The following is a 26515-nucleotide window of genomic DNA, read 5'->3' on the forward strand; positions in this document are numbered from 1 at the left end:
TATGCTGAAGTACCTTGAAACGCTGCAGTTTTAAATCCAATGCATGTCCTGGAACGTTAAGAGAAGTGAGGAAAGGGGTGGGCTGCATGGGTTACGGATGGGTAAGAATGTTCAAAGGGCTGAAATCAATCAAGCTGTATTGTATTCATAAAGCTGGCGCTGATGGCTCAGGTCTATAGTCCTAGCCACTCTGGAGGCTGACATCTGAGGATCACAGTTCAAAGCCAGACTGGGCAAGAAAGTCTGTGAGACTCTCATCCCCAATGAAGTACCAAAAAGCCACAAATGGAGTTATGGTTCAAAGTGGTGGAGCACTAGCCTTGAGCACAAAAGCTCAGGGACAGAGCCCAGGCCCTAAGTTCAAGACCCAGGACTTGCCGCACATGCACACAGACAGACAGACAGACAGACAGACAGACAGACAGACAGTCAGTGATCAAATTGCTATTTGTTATTAACCACTTTGGAACAAATGAACTGTAAAATAAAATCAGGAATGTTACGTATAAAGAAAAGAGTCTTTGTCCACAGCCCCATCTAGTATTCTTCCAGTAATTACAGCATCACAATAGTCAACAATGCACAATCTAGGCTGGAACTGTACTATCCATCCCCATTTTGCAGAGCATGAAACTGAACCTCGGTATGCTACAGCCTCATCCACTAGGAAATACACTGAGAAGAGTTCGGGACATGGCCATCCAGGTTCTGTCAATGAGTCTCTGAATATACTTGGGTACTCAGGCAAACAGAGAGTGTTGCTGTTTTGTTTCATTAAAAAAGGGAAGGGGGAAAACAAGATGATTGGGAGGGGGTGAAGGTGGGAAACAGGGACAAAACATGAGAAGGGTATCAATGTGTAAGAAGTAATGCACCCACTAACTGATGAATGTAACTGCAACCCCTCTAAACATTACCCTGACAATAAAAAATAAAATAAATCAAAATGAATGAAGCAAGATGCCAGTGGCTCATACTTGCAATCCTAACTAATCAAGATCTGGAAGATCTTGGTTTTTTTAAAGCCAGTCTAGATAGAAAAGTTCTCTAGACTCCATCTCCAAAAATAACAAGCAAAATGCCAGACTGGAGGCATGACTGAAGTGGCAGAGTGCCAACTCTGATTAAGAAATACAAATGAGTGTAAGGTCTTGAGTTCAAGCCTTGGTATCTCTTAAGTGGATCATTCTATATACTTAATTCTTCAATCTGCAAGATTTTTTCCATCATTGCTCATATAATTCCTTCCTTCCTTCCTTCCTTCCTTCCTTCCTTCCTTCTTTCCTTCCTTCCTTTCTTCCTTCCTTCTTCCCTCCCTCTCTCCCTCCCTTCTTTCTTTCTTCCTTTCCTGTTTTCTTCCTTCTTTCCATCCCTCCCTCTTTGCCTTCTTCTTTTTCCTTTTGGTGGTACTGGTATTTAACTTCAGGACCTTCTCGTTGCTGGACAAGCACTTTATCTCACGAACCACACCTCCAGCCTTAACTCATCCCTTTTTTCCCCCTGGCTTTCTTTCTTTTTTTTTTTTAAATTGTAATTACTAGAAGGGTTACATTATATACGCCAGATAGGTGCATTACTTCACAAACACTGATACCCCTTCTCATGTTTTTGTCCCCATTTCCCTCCCCCACCCTCTCCCCTCATGTTTTCCCCCTTTTTCCTATTTCAAATAAACAAATAAACATACATACAATATGCCAGATAACAAGGTAAGACACTAACAATATGAGATAACCAAGGGACAACAAAAGAGATGAGAATAACATAGTACATTAAGAACAACAATCACACATTATATGGCTCTTGTCTCCATATCCTGGAGTCCTTTCATTTAACCTCATACAATATGGCCTTATGTATCTAGGTTTAGCCCTATTGTAAACCTCTGCTAGGAGAGTCCAAGGTTTCCACTGATTATGACAAATGGGGAAACCATTGAGCCTATGTTCCTTTGAGACTGGCTTACTTCACTTAATATGATTTTTTTCAAGTCTTTCCATTTCCTTACAAATAGGGCGATGTCATTCTTTCTAATGGTTTAACTCATCCTTTTTAAAGTTTGCTTAAGTGGTGCAGCCTTATTACTGCTGTACAAGCATGAATGTGGATGGAAGCAGTGCACCATGAAGAATCTCACTCAAGCATCCTCACACACTAGGCACCCATGTGAGGTACAACAAGATATGAGGCCCATGGCTCAGACTTTCATTAATGTGGTTGAACTCTCCTCCAATGCATTTGCCACAAGAATGAGAATATATGCTTTTTCTAAAGCCACGCCAAAACTATGGGTGATAAATTAGATCCTGTGCTAATTGGCATTTCTTCAATTATAATAAACATTGTATGAGGCAACACTACCCAGATGGTAATTAAGCAATTCCATGAGTTTAAACTAAGGTAACAGGAGAAGGGTTGTGCACTTTATTTGAAAATACCCAGTTGGATACTTTTCTATCTTTGGATCCAGCAGCAGGCTTCTTCTTTTCATAAGGAGCTGTCTTGGGCTCCACTCATTCTTCCTGCTGTAGCCCAGGTTCCCTCAGAGGTGCGTTTGTGTCCTTCTGTGAAGTGAATGTAAAGACCTAAAGACCTTGTGAACTTATTTGAGTGTGGAACTGAGCAGCAAGCTTTCCTCCATTGACTTTTCATAGCATTCAATTTAGTTTTCAGAGACATAGCTCTTTTCACCTTAGGTTTTATTGGTTTGCATATTCCTTACATTACCCAAAGACAAGACATTCCACCAATATAAACTGGGTTGACAATCAGACACCACTAACTCTTGGAAAACATCAAATGAAATTGAATAAAACATGTGGGTGTTTTAGAGAATGGCCCAATAGCCACCTAAAGAACAAGGACTTGAGCTGCAGTGTCTAAAAGAGAGAGGAAGGGTAGGAGGTGTTGGTTAAAAAGTATGTGCCAGGTTAATGATGTGGAATATAATTCTGTACATTTCTCATTCAATAGGGTGTCTCATAAACCATGTGTTCCCTAACATACTACATTTTACCTTTTTCCTGTGCACTTGATTGATTTTCTCTATTATTATTTTCTTAAAGCAGTTGTATAAAATGCTTGTAATTCAGCCTCACAGTACATGGGCACAATGTCATCCCTTCCAGTGCTCACCTCCGTCTCTCATAACCCTCCCACCTCCATTCACAATTGTTGCAACCACTATGGAAGGCATTTGGACATTCTGCAAAAATTAATTATTGAACTATCCTATAAGCCAGAAATATCACTTTTGGACATTCATTCAAAAGATTATAAGTCAGGTTACAGCTAAGACACTTGTACAACCATGTTCATTGCACTACTCACCATAGCTAAGTTATAGGAACAGCCCAAATTCCCGGAAATGGATGAGTGGATCCAGAATATATGACATATATGTATACACGCATCTATAGACATATATTTGCATCTATAAACATACACACAATGGAATGTAATTTTACTTATCAGTTAGGAAGAATCATATGCCATTTGCAAGGAAACAGATGGAACTGGAAAAATTATATTGAGTGAAGTCAGGCTCAGGCAAAGGACAATTTTCTCTTATATGTGTTTTCTCTCCTAGATCTACATTATAAACATATAAGAAAATATAAACAGTGTCATATTCAGACATATAGAAACAAATTGACCAAAGTATTGTATGTTCAGAAGAGCATTCTGATGGCATAATTCCTATTAACAATGAACTTACAGTTTAATAAAGTACTAGGAAGACTTTTCCTTAATTATTTACAAATACACTTTAAATCCCAGACACTAATCCTTTGTCTTTCATTCATTATAAATATAACCCTTCACTTTTACCTATTTACTATTTATTTCTTGTAGTCATCTGTCTTATAGTACTTAGTTGTTATGTAATGAAAGAAAGTTCTTTTCTCTATAGCTTGGGCTAAGAAGTGAAATACATCTCCCCTATATTTTCTTCTAGTGCTTTAACAATTTTCCCCCTTAGGTTCTGGATGAACTTGAAGTACAGAAGTTTCAGATATCTCACCAAAATGATGACACTAGACATGGAGACCCTGCGTTTCAAATGGGGATTTATGGATGTAGAATTCTTATAATTATAACAAATGCCCATGGCACTGTGCACTGCCTTCCTCAAGAAAGATAAGAAGCTGAGAGAAGCAAAGTGAACACGTGGATGGTAAATGGGGATAAAAATTGGGACAAATGCCTATCTTTGAATGGAGAGAATATAAACGATATAGATATGACTCAGCCTTAGAATCTGACACAATCTCCTGCAGCCCTAGAAACAGTGGCCAAAGTGTCAAGTGACTGGAGATCTCAGCATTTATTGAGCACCTACTGGGAATATGCATTGCTCCATACTAGACACAACTGTAAGCCACAAAGTACATTTTTAAGCTTGTGAGCTAACTGTGAGAGAATCCACTTTAAATAAATTCTTCTGTTATGCTGAGACAGGAGTGCTGGGTAGTGTAAAGGCAAACACAAATGGAATCCCAGGGAATGAAGAAGAGACAGATTAGATGGCTGGAGAGACTTCTCTTGAAGATAGGGAGTCTTCTCATTGAGTAGTCTCAAGGTAATATGTAAACAAGCCAAAAGGAAGGCATGGAACATGTGTAGGGAAGCACACCCCAGCCTGGGCGACCCATCTTTCCAGTCCTTGGCCTGGCAACAGTTGGAGCCTTTCTAATCCAGTATACTCAGAGGAGCAGGACATGAAGCTCCGACACTCATCCATATTCAGATTCTCCTTACTCCTCGCACCTTCTTCCTTCTCCTGCCATTCCTCAAACAGTGCTACATGCTTAAATGGACTATATTCTGTGTTCCTCATCTGTGACTTTTACTTGGGAGTACCCATCCTCCTTCCACACCTCAAGACCCATCAAAGACTCAGCTCATTCATAAAGCAGGTCCGAACCCCAACAGACATGATCTCTGACCACTTTGAGTACTTGTAGCATTTGTCTGCTTCTCTTTCCCTCTTTTCTTCCCTTTCCTTTAACCTCTCTCTCCACTTGTGGTGACTGAATTCAGGGCTTTGCCCATGGTGGTCAAGCACTGTGTAATTTGAGCCATACCTCAGTCCTTCTGTGTATCTTTAGTTTGCTTTTCATATAGGAGCTCATACTCACTTATCCTAGGAAGGCTTTGAGATCTTCCTGTCTCAGCTTCCTGAGAAGCAGGCGTTGAAGACATGTACTAGCGAACCTGGCTGCAACTTGTTGCTTTTTCTTGGAATTCAGTCAGACTGTTTCATTTGTAGTCATTTGGTAATTACCTTTTCTACTGTAACACAAACTCCTTAGAAAAACTGAGCCTATGGTTTCTTTATTTCTGCCTTCTGAAGAATAATACAGTACTTTGTCTGCAGCAGACAACCAATGAATGCAGCCGAACTACACTGCTCTCTCAGCTGTCTAAGCTCCTTGCGAAAAGTGACTCTAAGCACACCTAGTATCTGGATACACAGAATGTGCTCTGCATCTAACATGCTCAGTGTAGGCTTAGAAATGATTTTAGTTGCCAATGTAAAGTTTTTCAAAATGCACATAACACTGGCAGTAACTTATAGCATTCATTTAGAAATCTCTCACCAAAGAAGGCAAAAGGCAGGGGGAAACTCCAGCTGCTGTGTTCTCTATTCTTTCCTTTTGTCTCCTCTCTCCCAGTACATGTACAGCACACAATATTCTCTTCTTCATATCACCAGAGTCCTCATAGAAGCACCAGGAGGCACTGGCTTTTCTCTGTCTGGGCCATGAAAGGTTGTGTAGTAAAGTAACTTATTCCCACAGTAAGCAAGCAGCACAGCAGAGCTTTGAACTCAGGTAGCTTCTGCCTCTTGAGCCCAAAGTCTTCACCGTCTCATCATAATGTTTTGGTTCTTTCACTGAGTCACTTAATTCAAATTGTTTGTTCTAAAACAAATGGAGTGTGTGTGTGTGTGTGTGTGTGTGTGTGTGTGTATGTGTGTGTGTGTGTGTGTGTATACACGCCCGCCCGCGCACACATGCACGTGCTGGTCCTGAGCTTGAACTCAGCACTGAGCATTGTCCTTGAGCTTTGTGGCTCAAAGTTAGTGTTCTAGCACTTGAAGCACAGCTTTAGTTTTGGCTCTTTAGTGATGAGAGTCTCATGGCTTGGGCTGGCTTCCAACCATGAGCCTCAGATTTCAGCCTCCTGAGGAGTTAGAATTACAGGAATGAGCCCCCAGCACCTGTTTATAACAAATCTTTAAAAAAAAAAGCCCCCTGGCATATACTAAATTCATTCTTTAAAGTGATTAATGTCTAAAAACATTAAAACTTTGCAACTTAAATTATTTTAAAGATTGTAAAAAGCAAAGCTAAATCGATTCCATGTCACTTTCAATCTAATTTTCAAGTTCAGGATGTTACTAATATTTCCCAAACAACATGCATGGCCAATACTTGTTTATGTATGGCAAAGAACAAAGCAGTGAACTCAGAAAACATACTACCAGTCAAGTAAAAATAAATATCAATTTTAGAAAGCCATGTGTTAGCCGGGCCTCCATATGGCTTACCCTTGCAATCCTAGCTACGCAGGAGGCTGAGATGTGGAATATCATGATTTGAGGCCAGACTAGACAGAGCCATCCATGAAACTCCACCTTCAAACTAACCAGCTGAAAGTAAGGCTGCAGCATTGCTCAAGTGGTAGAGTATAAGCTGAGCATGCCAGCCAAGTGAGCATGAGGGTCTGAGTTCAAACCTAGCACCATAAGAAGGAAGGTAAAAAGGGAAGAAGGGAGGGAGGGAGGAAGACAGGGAGGAAGGAAAGAAGGAAGGGAAGGAGGGAGGAAGGAAAGGGATTGAGAAGTAGACAATTGCTCCCCATTCCCCAAGCAAACCTTTACACACTTAAACAGTGCAACTGGGGGCCTAACTCTAATTGGCTGGCAGAGAAAAGGAGACATGATGCTGGACTAAGTCAGAATGACCAGAAGGAAGGTTTTTTTTTTTTTTCTCCTTCTGTTTTTAGTTCGCTATTCAGTCTACATAGGAAGATATCAGTGCTAGTGCTGTACACGGTGTTGTCAAAGAGTACATTAACACGAAGGTGATAGACGTAAGAACTAAAAGGGAAAGCACAGGGCCACACTTTCCTAACTAGAATGTGGGCACATGGAGGAAGAACCCACAAGCCACCAAGTCAGAGGGGTACTTCCTTTAGGATTCCTGACACCCCAGCATATGATATGGAGATCCACACTGGTAGTCAGATTCAGGGCAAAGTCTCTGCTCACGACCTCTTCTACTGGAGATAATAGGGTTGAAGATTGCACTTGTGATTCAAACCAGAGCTCTATCAAGCATGGAAAAACTGTACTTTTTAGGCAAATGAAGCAAATAATTCATCTACCTAGGTCTTGAATTTATCCATTCAGAGTTAAAAAAAAATCATGTAAGAAGTCTAGTATATACTTTTACCTTTTAATCCTAGCTATGTTTTCCTAGATTTAAGTGTTGATGTTAAAAACCTATTATTACTATAGGATGATGACTTTCAGTCACTTACATAATACTCATTCATTCAATTCATTCTTGCTTGCTTGCTTTGCCTATCCTGGGGCTTGAACTCAGGGCCTGGATCCTATCCTTGAGCTTCTGTGCTCAAGACTAGCACTCTATCACTTCAACCATACCTTCATTTCCAGCTTTTTTTGTGTGTTTATCCAGAGTCTCACAGACTTTTCTGCCTAACGAAACAGTTCATTATCTAGAGTTTTGTTTTTATGGTGGTAAGTATAGAACCTGGGGCCTTTGCATGCTACTGAAGCATCTTCTGTTGAGCAACGTATTCAGGCCTTTTTTTCCCCTTTGTGAAGGACCTAAAATGTCCACTTCCTGATATTTTAGTAGCACAGACTAGAAATGATATATTCAAAAGAGAATAAAGCAAAATGATGTACCTGTAATATTCACCAGAGTATATGGGAAATGATAGTCTGAAATCCTCAAAAGTACTAGATAATATTCTGCTAGTTCCTGCTGCTTGTAGCAGAAATCATAAGAAGTTGGAAAAAGGAATGTAGGAGAAATGCAGTTGTTTTGATAATGCAAATTCATTGATTGATTGTTGGTGTGGGGATTGAACCCAGGGCATAGGTGCTGTACCTGGACTTCTGTGCTCAATACTAACACTCTACCACTTGAGCCATAGTTCCTCATCTGGATGTAGCGTAGTTTTCTTAAAAACGCATTCACTCGGTCATAAAAGAAAGCAAGTAATCAAAAAACACATACAAAATACAAACAACTACTATTTTGTGCCAATACAACTGAACAAATATTCTTAACAATATTAACTTCCAATAAATCAGTTTATGTAACCACTAACAATTATTTTTATAGAATTAGAATAACAGAGTTGAACATGTACATTGATTCATACTAAGGGAAAAAGTTTGTAACATATTTCATGTCACAACAAGTCTTTTTTTTTATTTTTTTTTATTTTTTTTATTTTTTTCCCTCAACCTAACCCTAACCCTAACCCTAACCATAATCCTAAACCTAACCCTAACCCTCTCCCTCACCCATACCCTCATACTAACCCTAACCCTAACCCTAACCCTAACCCTAACCCTAACCCAAAACCTAACCCTAACCCTAACCCTAACCCTCAGCCCACCTTCACACTAACCCTAACCCTAACCCTAACTCATTCTTTTTTTTTTTGCTTCATTCTTTTTTTTTATTGTAATTAGTAAAAGGGTTACATGATATTTGCCAAATAGAAGGTGCATTAATTCACATGCATTGATACCCTTTCACATGTCTTGGTACCCGTATCCTTCCCCCCCCCCCACCCCCCACCCGTCTTGGTTTTCCCCCCTTCCCTATCAAATTTCAAATATCCAAATACAAATAAATTCAATAAATCAGATAACAAGGTGAGATACTATACCAATATGAGATAACCAAGGGACAGCAAAGGAGATGAGAGACAACATAGTACATTAAGGACAACAATCATTCATTATATGGCTTTTGTTTCACTATCCTGGAAGTCCTTTCAATTAGCTTCACATTATATGTCCTTATGTATCAAGATTTTGCTCTATTGCAAATCTCTGCTAGTAGGGCCCAAGGTTTCTACTGATTATGACGAATGAGGGAAACCATTGAGCCTAAGTTCCTTTGAACAACAAGTCTTATATTGACACAAAACCCACAATCCCAGCCAGGTGCTGGTGGCTCATCTCTGTAAACCTAATTATTCTAATGACTGAGATCTGAGGACTGAGGTTCAAAGCTAGCCTGGGAGGACAAAACTGTGATATTCTTATCTCCAATTAACCACGAAAAAGCTGGATGTACCCGGTAGCTCAAATGGTGGACAGAGGGCCAGCATTGAGTGAAAAAGTGAAGTAAGGGCATAGGGCCCTGAGTTCATGCTTCAGTAAGTCATACAGAAACACAAAACAAAACAAAACAATAATAAAAAAAACCAACCCCCACAATCCTTCCCAGAAGTGCAAAGTCTTTGGAGACCTACCTTAGCAGTACATAATTTTCCTTTGCAAGACAGCTTTCCTAATCATATTACCTATCCAGAATAATAAAACTTTACCATTTATCCTGAACTGGATAAAAGTTAAAAGACATGGAGAGAAAACAAAAAAAAAATCTCTATCCATAAATATCAATCTTACACAACTCATCTTTTCCCTTTCAGTTATTAAAGACATTAATAATTTTGCTGTATGTTCCCTGGAGCATTCCTTATCAAGATAAAAAAGGGGCTTATTTGAAACAAACAGGATACAGGGAGTAATGGTGTAGCTTCCAGGCAGGCTAGAAATAGACACAACATTTTCCAGAAATCGTGTGCCAGTATGTGACTTGCAGTTTAAATGTACAGCGCAGCTTTTATTACAACCATGTTACCCAAAGTCATCATTAAAGAGTAGATTTAATTCTTACCAAGTTTTCTTGGTTCCTGGCTGCTATTTTCTGCTCTTCTTCTGCCCCATTTTTCATGTATTTGACCTCTTCCACTGGTTTGATCCTATATTCATCTGTATGCCAAAAAAAGAAAAGACATCTTACATTTTTGTCCCTCATAATCAAAGAAAACTGCCAGTTAGAGAGGTCCTGTGGCTTAATTTGTTAGACTCTCTTCCCTCTGGCCCTTTTATGTAGATCCTCTGGAACAATCTGGAAAAGGCTCAATCAAACATCTTGGATCTGTTCTGTCGACTGGATGTGCTCAGCATCCAGAGCAAGGACATGAGAACTCTGCCCAGTCCCTTCACAGACAGCAAGGAAGCAGACAAATAGGCAAATCTGCTTAAGGAGTGCTCTAAATCTATATACACAGAGACACAAAATGACCCAGGAAAATTAAAAAAAAATTCCTAGTTCTCCTCAAGAGAATACTAGTGTAAAAGGCTTGGAATGGTAATTTTCAAGTGGCATGATTACACCTTAATTTCTTTCTTATATGAAAACAGAGCACTGTTTAGGACTTAGGAGTTGTACTGATAAACAAACAAATGTAAACAATTGGGAAGTGAAGTTCTCCTGCCTATGACCTGCATATTAAATCTTTGAGCAGTGTGCAGTTACCACAGGAAGTAAAGTCACACCCATGAAAACCCATCATATGAACTAGATCTAGTAGGAAAGGATATTACTGTAAGCTGTTGAGTGTACAAAGTCACAGATGAAACTGTACTTCCCATCAGCCAGGGAGGCTGTAAATTCCCAATGTCAATCATCATTCCAGGACAAAATCAGGACAATATCAGCTGGCGTCTTCCTCCAGGACAGAGGACGGAGGACAGAGGTGATGAGTATGATGGCGTTCTCATTAGATTCCTGTCAACAGGAAATGACTTGGACCTCCAAAGTTCAAAAACAGAGTGACTTGAGTCATCTTTGGTGTAACTTTTGTTTTTATTGAGTCATGGGGCTTGAACTAAGGGTCTGGGTGCTGTCCTTGAGCTCAAGACTAGCTTTCTACTACTTGGAGCAACAGTGTCACTTGCAGCTTTCTGGTAGTTAATCAGAGATAAGAGTCTTAGGCACCTTCCTGCCTAGGCTGGCTTCAAACCGTGAATCTCAGTCTCCAGAGTGGTTAGGATTACAGGTTTAAGCCACTAGTATCAACAAACTGATGCTTGCTTGCTTGCTTGCTTGCCAGATGGTATGGGTATATATAATAAGAAAAATAGTTGTCTACCACAAAGTGAGTTCATGCTTCATAGTTTAAGAAGTTGTGATATATTTTCTTACTGGTCAGAATTAATTGGATACAATATCTACCTTCTTACAAACTCCCTGTGTTACTCTTTTTCTTTTTTTCTCTTTCCTTCCCTCCCTCCCTCCCCCCCTCCCTCCCTTCAGTCCTCACTCCCTTCACCCCTGTCTCCCTTTCCTCCTCCTCCTCCTCCTATTCCTCCCCATTCCTTTTTGGTATGTGCAGTTACTGGTACTTAAACTCAGGACCCTCAGCTTTTTTGCTCAAGGCTAAAATACTACCACTGGAGCCATATTCCATTTCCAGCTTTTTGGTGGTTCTTTAGAGGTAAGAGTCACTTCCCTGGGCTGGCTTTGAACTTCACTCCTTAGATCACAACCTCCTGAGTAGCTAAAATTAGAGTTCTGAGCCACTGGAACCTGTCTTCTCTTCCTCCTCCTCCTCCTCCTCCTCCTCCTCCTCCTCCTCCTCCTCCTCCTCCTCCTCCTCCTCCTCCTTCTCCTCCTCCTCCTCCTCCTCCTCCTTCTCCTCCTCCTCTTCTTCTTCTTCTTCTTCTTCTTCTTCTTCTTCTTCTTCTTCTTCTTCTTTTTCTTCTTCTTCTTCTTCTTCATTAGGTTTTCTAACATACCATCCTCAAGACAGTTATAGAAATAGTTTTCCAAGTAATTATGCTGGCCAAATGTTTCTCAGAACTGTCATTTTGTGACACTAATATATTTAAATAGTTCTGCATGTGAACTCCATGCTCACAGCAAAGCCACCTGTTTGTTCTACCTAACAACTTAAGTTAGATATGATTCTGCCTCTTTCTACAGAAAGTGGAGAGCCTGGTGTAAGGTTATAGTACTACACAATCTAGGGATTCTGAGTCCTGAATATCTTAAGAAGCTAATTTGTGGCTTTTAATTCATAATTACAATTCCAAAGAATTTCACAGACAATTGTGAATGGTGCATGCTAGAATCTAGCACTCAGAAGACTAAGGCAGGAGGATTTCAAGTTCAAGGACAACATAGAAAAACTCTGTGTCAAACAAATAAAATGAGGATTTGGCTGGGTTTGGGAAAGATGGTGGCTGGAAGGGTGGCACTGATCAAGATGTATTGCATGATGCAATGGTGATTATTGAATTGAAATCCTTTCATAAAAACACTGAAAGATATTATTTTTGGGCAGTTGTGGGGCTTGAATTCAGGGCCTGAGCACTATCCTTGGGCTTTCTCATGGCTAGCACTCTACCACCTGAGCCAGAGCACCACTTCTGGCTTTTTCTGTGTATGTGGTACCAAGGAATCAAACCTGGGTCTTTGTGCATGCTAGGCAGGCACTCTACCACTAGGCCAAACTCCTGACCCCTTAAAGATATTTTCTTAAAAGTGAAACTGAACATTCTGTAGAAATACAAATGAAAAAGTTCACATCCCTGTTTGGTATTCAGAAAAGAAAGAAAATTTCAACACAATTAAGAATTATTTACTGAAAAGCACATAAAGAGAAACAATTGTCAGTTTTAAGACATAAATTATGTCTCCAATGTAAACAACAAAAAGACAAATAAAAGTAAAAACAAGGGCTGGGAGTTTGGCCTAGTGGTAGAGTGCTTGCCTAGCATGCATGAAGACCCAGGTTCGATTCCTCGGTACCACATACATAGAAAAAGCCGGAAGTGGTGCTGAGGCTCAAGTGGTAGAGCTCTAGCCTTGAGAAAGCCCAAAGACAGTGCTCAGGCCCTGAGCTCAAGCCCAGAACTGGCAACAAAAACAAAAACAAAAACAAAACAAACAAACAAACAAAAGATTCAAAAAGAAAAGTAAAAACAATAAAGCCTCTGAATTGGGTTTGGAATATTAATTAATATCTATAATTATGGCTTGATGAAACAATTGCCAATATTTAATTAAACTTAATTGTGATCTTAGTTCTTTCTGGTGCATCTCTAATTACTTAAATATTTGCAAAGCAACCAGAAACTAGAGGCTCATATGTATAATTCAGGTAATTTAGGAGGCCGAGATATAAGAATTGTGGTTCAAAGCCTTCTGGGGAGAAAATCCTCAAGCATAATATCTCCAATTAATCAGCAAAAATCCAGGACTGGAGGTGAGGCTCAAGTGCACTAATTAAGAACACTAATTAAGTGAGAGCCAGAGGCCCTGAGGTCAAGCTTTAACACTGGCACACACACACACACACACACACACACACACACACACACACACACACACATTTGCAGGTCTCATTTCACTATATGTGTGTTTATAACATATATATGTCACATATATAATATATAAACATCTGTCACATATATGATATATAATCATACAGATAAATTAAAATTCCAATAGATTCAATGACTCTATCTACATGATTCAAATAATAAGATAGGGAAGAGCATACATTTTCAGACCTGAAAATCCCAGCTGGCTCTTCCCATCTTACTTAGCAAAAGGCGTGTCTGGGAAAGAGCCACCCTTCCTTCCAATTGTCCTGCTATCTGCTATGCCACAGTCCTGTGGCAATATCCAACCTTCATTTTCCTATCACTCTAGGAGCTCCATTAAATTACATCTATTAATATTTCCTTAATGTTTTTCTCCAAGGAAATGGCAAACCCTGGTAACATGACTTTCAAAGTAACATTATTCCAAACATAGGTTTTATCCTTTTTTTTTTTTTCTATCAAGACAAAAATCTCCAAGCATTTAGAATACAGCTAGGTTTTAATGAATCATTAGCCATCCTAGCTGGCTAGCTAAGATGATATTAAAAGAACACAATATGATTACATGCAAAGAAAGAAGGAAGGAAGAAAGGAAGAAAGGGAGGGAGGGAAGAAGGGAGGGAGGGAGGGAGGGAGGGAGGAAGGTAGAAAAGAAGGCAGGCAAGCAAGCCAGACAGAAAGAAAGCAAGAAAGGAAGAAAGATATCCAAAATAACAAAGCCAAACATGTCATTACTACTTACATATGCTCTGCCCAAAATCTATCATGGCATAAAGCAAAAAATGTCAGCTAGATGCTTAGAGAAGCCACAATTTGGACAAAGAAGATACTTAAAGAGCCATCTCTCAAATCTCACTAAGGCTGATGCTGGGATGAAGATGTCCATCTGCAAACAGACAACTCATTAACAATGTGTTTCACATTTCCATGGCAGTGCAGCCATCAGGAACAGCTCTCCCCCAGACCTCTGCCAGGACAAATGCAGCATTTGGGGTCATGACAGTGAGGCCGAAATCCAGATTTCCTTTTGTGGAAGGCTCAAGGGAATTTCTTTGAGACTGAAGGCTCCTTTTTCTCAGAGCCACAGTTGAGGCAGTGAGGCCAGCCACTGTTACCAGCCAGAGAATCCTGGCAGAGGATCAATGTGCCAATCTGATTAAGAGGAGAGAGAAACAGGACCATCTTCCTCACACTTCTGCGCACCTGGTCACCATTTTTCTCTTCTTCCTGTTCATCTTGCCAGGTGGCTTATTGAAATGCACGACAGGAACAGGAGGCTACCTCCCCATTCCTCCGTGTAAACAGTTGCAGGCTGTGCTAGTCAAAATAGATCTGGGGAAAAGCAATGTCTTGGTGACATTTTTAGTAGCTTATCTTGAGATTATAATGGAGGGGCTGGTTTTTGTGTTTGCTTGTTTGGGGTGGCAGTCATTAATCAAAAGGAGGTTTGGCTAGAAGGTGTCAAAGCAGATTTAGATTTGAGCTGTTTGGGAAAACAACTGTGTGATCCTTTCTTATCCTGGGGTCCTGCCTCTAAAAGGTACATTTGTAAAAATTCCTGGCTTTGTAAGAACTCAGATATAAGCTCACTCTCTCTAGCTGATTAAAGTAAGTTTTATTAATTATGAAGGCAACTTCGTAGCAAGTCTTCTATGCACAATGCCTGAGAGAAAAGGTGGCTTCAGCTAATGAGTTTTTTCAATTGAAACATCTCAAACAAGGTTAACCCCATGGTGTCCTGCTAATGATACTCAACTACTTGGAGAGGACAAAAATCTGCCCCGGAATTAAGCCACTGGGGTTCTGGATAAAGAAGAGCTTTTGAAAGCAGACACAAACAATACCCCACCAATCAAAGTTCAGATGGTCTGCACTTCAAAGTGCATTTTGGAGCAGAAACTACTAAGAAGGGGTTGCTTTCTTTTTCCCTGGGAATCTAGGGATTGGACTGGATAGAATTGAGCTTTGTTATCAACCCCAGTACTGGGGTCATAAGAGGAGGTGATGTTGAGATTCGGGTAATTGAAGGGGTAGACAAGGGTTAACACTTCCTCTGTTTCTGGATGGAAGGCCAGAAATGTAAAGTGGATCTTTGACCTCAGACAACTTTGTCTTGTCAAGTGGTCCTAAATCCTCTCATAAAACACACACACACACACCCACTCACCCCTCCAATGTTTTCCTGGCTTCCCTTGGCCCTGCTTCTAGGGTAACATTTTCATAAGGTATGTCTTCAAGGTCAATTCTCACATTTTTTACCTACCCTTTTTGCTCAATTTTAAGGTGATTCTTACTAATTATGAATCTCTCTTTAGGGGCCAGCAGAGTCACTTTGGACAAATCAGCCTTTCTTCTTTGAGGTGCTGCTGAGCTTCCAGGATTGTGTGTTGATGTTTTCCATCAAATCTAGAAATTTATCTTTCCCTTCCATTCTCTTTCTCTCCCTTCCTTATTCTCTCCCTACTTCTTCCTTCTTTTGTCCCTCCTTTCCTCTTTTCCATTTTCTCCCCACTCCTCTCTCACCCTTTCTCTTTTGCTTCCTTCTTCTCCCCTTCCTCTTTCCTTATCCTTCCCTCAATTCACAGAGTTTATATAAATAGCAGATCTGGAATAAGAAACCAAGATATGTAACATCTGTACTTAACTACTACATAATTGTGTTATGCTTTTAAATTTGTCTTGTCTATCCCACCATCCTAATCTCCAAAATATAGCAGTATTATAGTCACATTTTTGTAGCAATTGATGAGTGAGTAGTAACATAAGCTTAATTACAGAGATATTGGAGACCAGAGAAGATATGTCAGCATATCTGAGCTTGGGTCCCTTCTAACCATTTCTACTATTCCTCGTGTAAAAAACCACCTATATGACAGTCTGAGTAGCTGCTGTGTGCTGGTCTCTGATAAATTGTCCTGGAAGCATCGAGGGAAAGGGATAGAGGAGGTCAGGAAAGCTAGCTATCTTGAGGGAACCATGCATGTGTTGAAACCAGCTTGTTCTGGGAATGCAATCCTCTCTGCACACCCAGGCTAACCACATTTTACTCCCACAATTCACTGGGATGGATTCTAAATTTGGAAGAACCTCATGCATAGACACTCAACTGGACAAACACACATACCATTATCAATTCCCTGAGTAAGGCATAATTATCATAATCTCACCAATACTTAAGCTGCTTCAAAGTAATTATAAAGTGCCTATTCTTAATGTTGGGAACATTTCTAAAATCAAGCTTTGACAAATTTAATATAAAATACCTTAGTTTTTTCCCCTATGGATTGTTTCAATCTAATGCAGTAGAGATGAACACCAGAGATAAAGATTTCTTGTGGTGGTACTGTGTACTATTGTTTGGATTTTTATTTGGAGGATGGGGAGAGGTACTGGGATTTGATCTCAGAGCTGGGGCTTTTCTGCTCAAGGCTAGTGCTCTACCAGTTGAGCCAGAGCTCAACATCCAGATTTTTGGTGGTTAATTGGAGATAAGAATCTCAAAGCTTTGCTGTCTGCGCTGGCTTTGAACTGCTCTCCCAGATCTCAGCCTCTTGAGTAGCTAGGATTACAGGAGCCGCCAGCACCTGGGGATTGTTTGTGCTCGCTAAGATATCTCCTCCAAACTTCGTGTTGAATTTAATCCCACCTTAATACTATTGAGAAACGGGGTGTTTAGGGAATGATTGTGTTGTGATGGCTCCACTCTCTTAAATGCAAGTGATGCTGTCACAAAATGAGTTGAGGGAATGTTTGTCCTTTGTTGCATTCTGCTTTTGGCCAAGGAATGATTCACTAGATACCAAAGGTCACCTTCTTGGTCTTGGACTCCCCAGATTTCAGAAATATAAGAAACAATTTTTTTTTTGTCAGTCATAGGACTTGAACTCTGGGCCTGGCGCTGCCCCTGAGCTCTTCAGCTCATTACTGCCCTTGAGCCACAGCGTCATTTCCTGTTTTCTGGTGGTTAATTGGAGATAAGAGCCAACAGACAAGATGAAATAATGGCATTCACTGGGAAGTGGATGAAGCTAGAACAAATCATATTGAGTGACATAAGTCAAGACCAAAGAACAAAAGGCGCATGGTATCCTTAATATGTGGATATTAGATCCAAACAGTACAAGAGTGGTGACTCAATATTTGGGCACACAAGGTTATGGACACAGCCTTGGAGATATAAACATAACCACACAGACATAAAAATCTATGATGTGATATATACTCTATAGACATAAGGTATTATTACAGATTAATATGTATCTATGACACACAAACCCTCAGTTTAATTATGTTCTAAAATCTATGTGCCAGTGATTGCACATAGAGATTCTCTTCTTGAACCTTGTTTGTTAAATATGACATTTGAAATATGATGTAAAAATCAGTGTTGATAAAATCTTTAAAATATTACCCTGTCCTGGGTGTCATAGCAGCAAAAAAGGACTTGGACAGAAGGGTAAAAATCCATTGCATTATCTGTTCCTTAAAAAGGGCAAACTGTCCATTAAAACAATATATGACAAATTAAAGGGTAAAAATGGTATGTGAGATGGTTGCTCGTGGACTCTCTGGACATATAGAGATTGGTCAATAGTCTGACAAGAGCAGCTCTTGACAGTCTCTTCTTTCCCCCTTTTTCTTTTCTATTCTTTTATTATCTCAAGGGAGTTGTACAAAGTAATTGCCATTTCTAGACAGCAAATTTCCCAGCTCCATTTGGAAAGTGACAGGGATACCCACCCATTAGAGCTCAAGCATGGAAGCCAAGAAAGACTAAAGGTTCTATTCTCGGTCCTGATCTAGTCTCTCTTCTAGAGACACCCCAACCAACAGAACCTACTCCTTGGATGATTGTGAGCCTTTGGCATTCCTAGCAACTTGCCTCTCTCTTGAGGACAAGAGAAAACATGGAACATAAGTAAACGTAAGACTCAGAGGTATCATGGGAAGGATAAAAAGTTATAAATCTTCTGCTTACAGCACCTTTAACATCTAAGACTGGACCTACAGGCTCCATTCCTGGCACACTTAATCATTCCAGTGGGCAGACAAACCATTTCCTTCATTTGTGTGGGGTTCATTAGTCAGTGGTCAAAGAACTATTCCCTAGTCATTAAGGGCCCCAGAACATTCATCTTCGAACCACTGACAAAAGATACAACCAGACCCAGGCCAGTCTGGATTTAGATAAGTGGCCTGCAAACTAAGGCTTAATATATGGGCAGGAGCTGAATTTCATACAGTAACAGTTCCCAATTTAGGAAGAGAATGAGTGGCTGAGGTTTCAGCCCTCTTCCCCAGAGGGAGAGTATAAAGACAAGCCAGCTGGTGGTGACAGAGACTGATTTGATTCCCCAAGAGCCCTGTCCTGCCTTTCACAGTGGCATGGGTTCTTTTTCTAGCACAAAACTATTGGGACTCTTGAAAAGTTTGAGCTTGGCTAAATCTTCTCTGCTATTCATGACAGGGTTCCTGTTCCCTTGGTAACCATTCTGGATAATGCCTGTCCAGGCTTCTCTCCTTTCCCAGCTTTGACTTAATTCACACAGTCCCAGGAGGCCAGCATCCTAACTCCCTATTACAACTTAAAGTCTTCAAGGAGATGTGCTGGGTTTGAACTCAGTAGCAACTGAGTCCAGGATAGAGCTCTTAACCACAACATTTGTTTTGTTGTTTGGTGGTTTTTTAGACAGTACTGGGGTTCGGTCTCAGGACTTGGCACTTGCTAGGCAGGCACTATAACACTTGAGCCACACCCACAGTCCTTTTTTCAAACAGATGATGGAGTGATTGCCAGAGTGAGACTGGACCACAATTCTCCTACTTATGCCTCCCACACATCCCCTGGGATGGCAGGTGTGTACCACTTCAACCATGACATGTGATTTACCTTTTTACCTGGGCTAGCCTAGATCTCTTCTAAGATTACAGAATTTAGTCATTGTGCCTGGCCTGTAGAGATTCGCTAATGTTCTAGATCTGAAACCTGTCTTGAACTACAGGCCTGACTAGGGGTTCTAACTACCCAGGTTGGGCCACTCACCCCAAATAATGCAAATGAAAGTACCAGTGAAAAATAAAACCAAGAAAAGGCTTTAATCAACACAGGGAGAGCTGGGATTTCAAACTTCAAGAAATGGAAATAAGAGATTTTTGTTGTTGTTGTTGCTTTGTTGTTGTTTTGTTGCTGTTTCTGCTTTCTTTTCTTTTTGTCATTTTTTCTTATATCTGTTTGGGGAGGGTCATGAGAAGCACAGAAATGGTGTGACAAAGGGTGAACAAATGCAGCAGTGGTATTCACTAGACTATATGTGCAAAATGAACTGTACAGCTTGTGGGTGTGGATGGAAAGGAAACACTGGGAGAGAATGCAGAAAAGGGTGACATGGTTCAAAAAGAAATGTACTCAGCACCTGACTTAAGTAACTATAAATTCTCTGTATATCAACTTTAAAATAATAAAATATAGGAGCCAGAGTCTGGCCTAGTGGTAGAGTGCTTGCCGAGCATGCACAAAGACCCAGGTTCGATTCCTTGGTACCACATACATAGCAAAAAGCCAGAAGTGGTGCTGAGGCTCAAGTGGTAGAGCTCTAGCCTTGAGAAAGTCCAAGGACAGTGCTCAGGCACTGAGTTCAAGCCCCAGGACTGTCAAAAAATATGTAAAAAAATGATAAAATGTATGAGAGAGAGAAAGAGAGAGAGGGGGGGGGAGGAGGGAGGAAGGAAGGAGGGAGGGAGGGAGGGAGAGAGAGAGAGAGAGAGAGAGAGAGAGAGAGAGAGAGAGAGAGGAGAGAGAGAGAGAGAGGGAGGGAGCATTCTTGCACATCTTCAAGCACTGATTTGAGTTTTAGGTTTAAATAAAGGAAGAGAAAATGGTGCAAGAGCCAGGGTATGCATAGCTAAGCAGTCTGGATCAAAGTGTGGTCTATTTCACTATTATCTCAAATCTGGTTCTGCAAGATGGTCCAAAAATGTCCTTGTTGCTTGAGGGGACAACCAGTTTATACAAGTTGACTGCTCGGGCTTGGAGGTGATCTATCTCATAATGGGGTGATCTGCCTGTGAGGCCTTGCTGTGTCTGGGACCCATGGTGACTAGCTTTAGGACAATACTTAGAGACTCTCCCTGCATTTGGGAGAGATGGGACAGGGCTACTGTAAATGCTGACAGCAAGACACCAGAGTTACTCTCTGCCTCCAGCCTTGCCAGATGAGTACCCCTGTTTTTTGGGCACTGTCTCCTTGAGGAATGAACTCTGTTCAGAGTTAGGTAGGAGACTGAACCAAAGTTTTACAACAGTGGAGAAGGAGAATGTAAAAATGAAGGCAGAGATGCTGGGACTTTACTCCTGCTCGTAGTTACTTTGTGGGCCCAAGAGAGGCATCAGTGCTTTCATTTATTTATTTACCAAAAGCCCCCCTGAAAAGTAGGCATATAAATATAAATACCCATTTAATTCTTACACATTTTGTGAAGGAGGGCTATCATGTTCACATCACTCAGAGAGGGAACCTGAGGCACAGCCTCTTCATTTACTCCTCTGGCTGTGAGTCTACTGGTTTGAACCAAACCTTAATCCAGAAGAACCCGAGGTCTAACCCAGGACCTCGGCTCTCATTGGAGTTTCTCACAAATGTGAAGTAGTGAAGTAAATTTCTGGTATAGAGGAAAATTCTTGTGATTGTCACGATAAAGCCTGAAGGGCTCGTATAACTTCAGAAGATGTATCCGCTCCTGAAATGTAATCTTTCAAATAAAGGTTTTTGGCTTAAGTCTTTAAAATACATACACCATACTGAGTTTGAGCCTCCCTTATCTAAAAAGCAAAAATCTCTAAACACCTCCAAATGCAAAACTTCTGGAGCACTAACATCTGCCACAAGTGGAAAATTCCATGAAATGATTTCATGCACAACAATATTACAAGTATTGTACATAGGGCCGAGAGGTTGGCCTAGAGGTAGAGTGCTCGCCTAGCATGCAGGAAGACCTGGGTTCGATTCCTTGGTACCACATACATAGAAAGTCAGAAGTGGTGCTCTGGCTTAATTGGTAGAGCTCTAGCCTTGAGAAAAGCCCAAAGACAGTGCTCAGGTCCTAAGACTAGACAAAATGAAAGAAAGAAAGTATTGTACAGAATTATAACAAGGCAATGTGCACAAAGTCTCTATACAACAAATGAAATCTAAAGTTGGAGTCCAATCCCAAAAAATATCATTATGCATATGCAAATTCTGTATATTCAGTTATTCCAAAATTTGAAAAAAATAAAACCCTAGAATTGGAACCTCTTCTAACCACAAGCACTTCAGATAAAAAAAAATCACAGGATCCTTCCAGAAACTCTCTGTAACTAGGAGGCCTTTTTACTAGTGTGTGTGTGTGTGTGTGTGTGTGTGTGTGTGTGTGTGTAAAGCTCATACTAATGGTCTTAATTCCTTTCATTGAACTCTGACTTCAATGAATCTCTGGTAAAGAAAAGGTTTTGGAGAAAATAACCCCAACAAGAACCTTCTCAGCATTGAGCAACCCTGTCCCCACTCCCAGGACACCATACATAGAGACAGACCAGGGGCCAGATGGTCTGGTGTGCTTTGTGATGCAGATTGAGGAAGGGTGAGGAGGTGAGCCAGAGACCCCAACTGCCCAGAACTGAAACAGAGGAGCCCAGCTAATGAGAGGAAAGCACATCCTGCCAGAAGCAAGAAGCCCTGAGACTGGTTTGGAAGGAGAGTTGCTGAGGAGTAGAGAGAAAGAAATTATGACATAGTCGAAAGCAAAACAGAGATGCACAAAAAGTCACCCGAATGGCAGAGAACTACATTCATGGAAAAGTGTAATTCAGGATACTAGGCTGTAATTCAAGAACAAGAGTCCTCTTTGGATTCTTTGAGACTATTCAGTGAAATTTAAAAAGCTTTTCAATGCTATATGATGTTTCTCTCACTGTGCCTCTGGACTGACTCTGGCTTCCAGGGGCCTGACTTCATCCGGGTTTATAGAACTATTAGAAGGATTCCGATGGCAGCAAAATCATTAATAAGAGCAGGAAGAAAATGGATAGAGTCATTTTCAGCTCAAGTAATTCCCTGGTCTAAGCAGTGCCATTGAATTTTTAAAATGGAAACGCACATCTGAAATATACTTGGTGGTAAAATAGCATAGTTTCTCTACCGATGAAAAATGTTCACAATCTGACTTGGACTGCAGACGGCTGAAAGCCTGGGGCTGGAATGCAGGCCAGTGGGCATGGCACTGCAGACTCTGCCATCCTCGCCTCTGACAAGTCTAGACCTCGTCCCACCAGAGCCTCATTCTCCTGAAACAAAACAATGCTTCCAGTTGATAGGAATCTCCAAGTGCTTTTCCTCTGGAGACTGAAAAGGGGTCTGACAGTGATAGCACAGAGAATGGGGGGGGAGAGGGAGCGGAGGGTGCATACTCTCCCTCATGGCTTAATAATAGTGAGTGGTGTGGTAAATAAGAGCACATTTCCCTTAGGTAGCTCTGAACAAGTCTATTTTAGAAACACATTCTGCTCAATCTGCATGTGGAAGGTGGGAACCTTTCTGAAGATTTCTCTTTGGGGGAGAGGAAAGGAGGATTCATTCAGAAAGACATCTAAGCAATGCAAATCAATTCAAGTCCAGCACTCAGGGGCAGTAGCTAGGTGAGCTATGTGCATGTGAGGATGGTCCTCATCGCTTGCTTTTCATCTATTTCAAAGCTATTTAAATGCAGATGAAGACATCTTCAACATTCTCATAGCTGACTTTTCATTCTGCTTCCTCAAAGAGGGCACCTGACAGCAAAAGGATTTGTAGTTTCTAGGACTTGAATGATTTAAATCAGACTTTTGCTTCCCAGTGGACAGTAGAGCTGGAAAGGCACACATAACTGAACAACCTAAAGAAGTCACGATGACAGCTACAGTTCTATGCTCATCTTCTCTAGCTTCTTGCAGGCAGTGTTACCCTGTGAGGAATGCTCTTGTACTTGAAGGCCTGAGTTGGCCAAAGCTTCTGAGTACAAGGGTTTTCAAGGCAGATGGATGTACAGCCTGGCATGGCTCAGCATTCTTTTACTCAAGTCTGAGTCAAGAGGGGAATCAGGGAAAATAAGGCATAGAAGAGTGCAGCAGGAATTCAGAGACAAACACTATCTTTATGACTAGCTGTATTAGAAATATATAAGCATTATTTTCTCTGCTTTAAGCTTTACACTGTTCACAAGCTTTGTCCAGAATTATTAGTGTGCTCTGGAAACTAAGTAAGGACATTTTAAAGAAAGAAAAACTGAGTGTCAGTGGCTCAAGTAATCCTAGGTACTTAGGAGACTAAAATCCAAATAAAGTTCAAGGCCAGCCAGAACAGGTCAGTACACGAGTCTTTTATCTTCAATGAAGCACCCAAAAGAGCTGGAAATAGAGCTGTGACTCAAGTGGTTGACTACTAGATTTGAGCAGAAACAAAGCTCAGGGACAATGCCCAGACCCTGAGTTCAGGCCCCAGAAAGATGCCCATTCTGAAAAAACTAACCATTTTACTTATCTCAGGGTCTGACATCTGACTTATAAGGAGCATACATAGCAGAATCCATCCTTTCTTTAAAGGGGTGCTCAGACATCACTGACTCAAGCTGAGTGAGTAGGCTAACCTCAAAATCTCTGGCTTAGCTGCTTAAAAATGGCGTAACAGAAAGGATGACAGACTGGACCAGGTATTGGAACAAAAGGAAGCACTTACCTAAGCTGAATTTGAGCCATGCTCCAACCATGAGTCCCCACAATGTTAGAGCACTCGTTGACCTGAGAGCAGGTCACTCTTGTCTGAGTAGTGTGCTATCTATCCATCTTTCTTTCACTTTGCTGTACGAATGAACTTTTTTGGTCCCTTCCTTGATATGTCTTCAAATTCTTTTGGGAGGACAGCATCAAGAACTAAGTCTCTCAGGGTTAGGCAGAGGCCTGGCTCTCTTTTGAGGATTTTTCTGGATATCAGCAGTTACCAGTTCTGTAATGTTCTACATCTAAAGCTGCATGCACACTGCACCTTTCCTCTGATCAAACCAGGGTGAACACAGCTCCTCCCTGCAGGACCTATAGAGGGGCATGTGACATCAGATGATCATGTTGCACATACCCTGAGAGATACTCCGCCCACCAGAATGCCTTACTCCCTTTGAGACCCATACCATGTCTATTGCCAGAACCAGTCTTGAGCACTATGAGAGGAGGCTATCCTACAAAGCAGCTCCTGTCACTCACTCCTGATGAAGAATTTCAGCCTTGAAATCCTTCCTGTGCTAGGCCTTCAGTAGCTCTCCTAACTGGTGAGAACCCAAGGGTAACTGACTGCCTGTTTTGTGGATCCTTCAGAACTTCCCATGGCAGCCTTACCTTGTCTCCCTAAACTCCCTTCTAATCAACCTGTTATCAACTGCCTTCCACTTGGCCATTCTATCGTCTATCTTACTTGCCACAATCTGTGGAGGCCAATCAAACAGCCAAAGACCACATATTTGTGAGTGATCTCACACATCTACAATAGCTGGCATGCTTCTTTCTATGGCAGGCCTCAACCTATCCTCCTACTGTCTTCCTGCATAATGAGGATAACTATGTGCCATCATATCTGGCTTTGACAACTGTGTTTTTAGCCAAGGCTGGTCTTGAATCCAGATCTTTCTGATTTCCACCTCCTGAGTTATAGATGTGAGCCACCCTTCTTGGCTTCTGTCCCAACTCCTTTTGTAAAAAGGTAACTGGGCAGACTGGGCATGTTGGTGAAGGCCAGGTGTGGTGATTTATATATAATCCCAATAATTCCTGCTCAGGAGGTTGAGACAAGATTGCTGTTTGAGTCCAGTCAGGACAAATGAGTAAGATCTTACCTCAAAAACAAGCTGTGTATGGAAGTACACACCTGTGGCACCAATCACGCATTAGATGGAGTAAAAAGGATCTTGTTATGAGTCTGGCTGAGCAAGTGCTCAAAACATCTAAAACTACTTAAAACCCTGCTAAAAGCAAAAGGGCTGAGATTATGGTTCAAGTTGTAGATTGAGTGCTTGTTGATTAGCAAGCTAAAAGTCCTGAGTTAGTCCTCAGTATTGTGAGGGGAAAAAACTGTTAGCAGGCAAACTTTTTGCCTGGGTTGCCTCACCACGATCCTCAGAATCTCCATTTCCTGAGTAGCTTCAGGAGTGAGCTACCACACACAGCAACATTTACCATTTTGTGGTGAGAACATAAAATCTCTTTTCTAATTATTTTTAAATATATACGATATAACTATAGCCACTCTGCTTTTTAGTTGAATGCTAGGTTCTACTCTTCATTTCTGTGCCTATTTAAGAAAAAAAAACCAATTCTCCCCATTGAGAGTAATCCTTCAAATGTCAGCCAGGCACCATTGGCTCATATTGTTATCTTTACTGAGGAAGCTGAGATTTGGAGGATAGATGTCTGAAGCCAGCCAGAGCAGAAAATTCCATCAGACTTCATCCTCAATTAGCCAGAAAAAAATGCAACACTGGAGGCTCAAATGACAGAAGTCAAGCATACTGAGCAAGTATGAGGCCCTGAGTTCAAATCCCAGTAGCAGCAAAAGCTCTTGTCAGACTTCCTCTTCTTAAAACCCTTTCCTGACTCCTTCTATTACCTTCAGAATAGAATACAGGTCTTAACTGATCTCCAGGGCCCAGCTGCCACTCTGAGTTTACCACAGCAAGCTCCCACATGGAGATCTGACATGCTGTTCCGCTTCTGAAACATACTGTGTTACCAGGTATCATCCTATATAGTTCAGTTCCACCAAGATCAACTCCAGATAGACTGTTCTGACTGGTGATTCTAAACTAGCTGTCTTGCCTGTCACCCTCAGTCCACTTTTATTCTGCTTGCTCCACAGATATCACCCTGACCACATACATCCCTCTCTCTTGCTACTAGCTGGTTCAAACCTAGACTGTAAGCATACTGGGACAGTCATCGGATTATTACATATCCTATCTGCAAGAAGAGCCAGTTAGAAGAATTTGCTCAATAAA

General features: G+C 41.0%; 1 protein-coding gene across 2 annotated transcripts in view; it reads right to left on the bottom strand.

Annotated features, from left to right (window-relative positions):
* C10H1orf21 (chromosome 10 C1orf21 homolog) overlaps positions 1 to 26515 on the bottom strand; it is a 192248-nt gene that overhangs the window by 65512 nt on the left and 100221 nt on the right. For both annotated transcript variants that reach the window (XM_090340255.1, XM_090340256.1), the window contains exon 3: positions 9963 to 10057. In XM_090340255.1, the coding sequence (XP_090196381.1) occupies positions 9963 to 10057 (95 nt within the window). The remainder of the gene's footprint in view (positions 1 to 9962; positions 10058 to 26515) is intronic.

The sequence above is a fragment of the Megascapheus bottae genome, chromosome 10 (genome assembly GCF_031878675.1).
Source record: "Megascapheus bottae isolate mThoBot1 chromosome 10, mThoBot2.hap1, whole genome shotgun sequence".
NCBI lineage: Eukaryota > Metazoa > Chordata > Mammalia > Rodentia > Geomyidae > Megascapheus > Megascapheus bottae.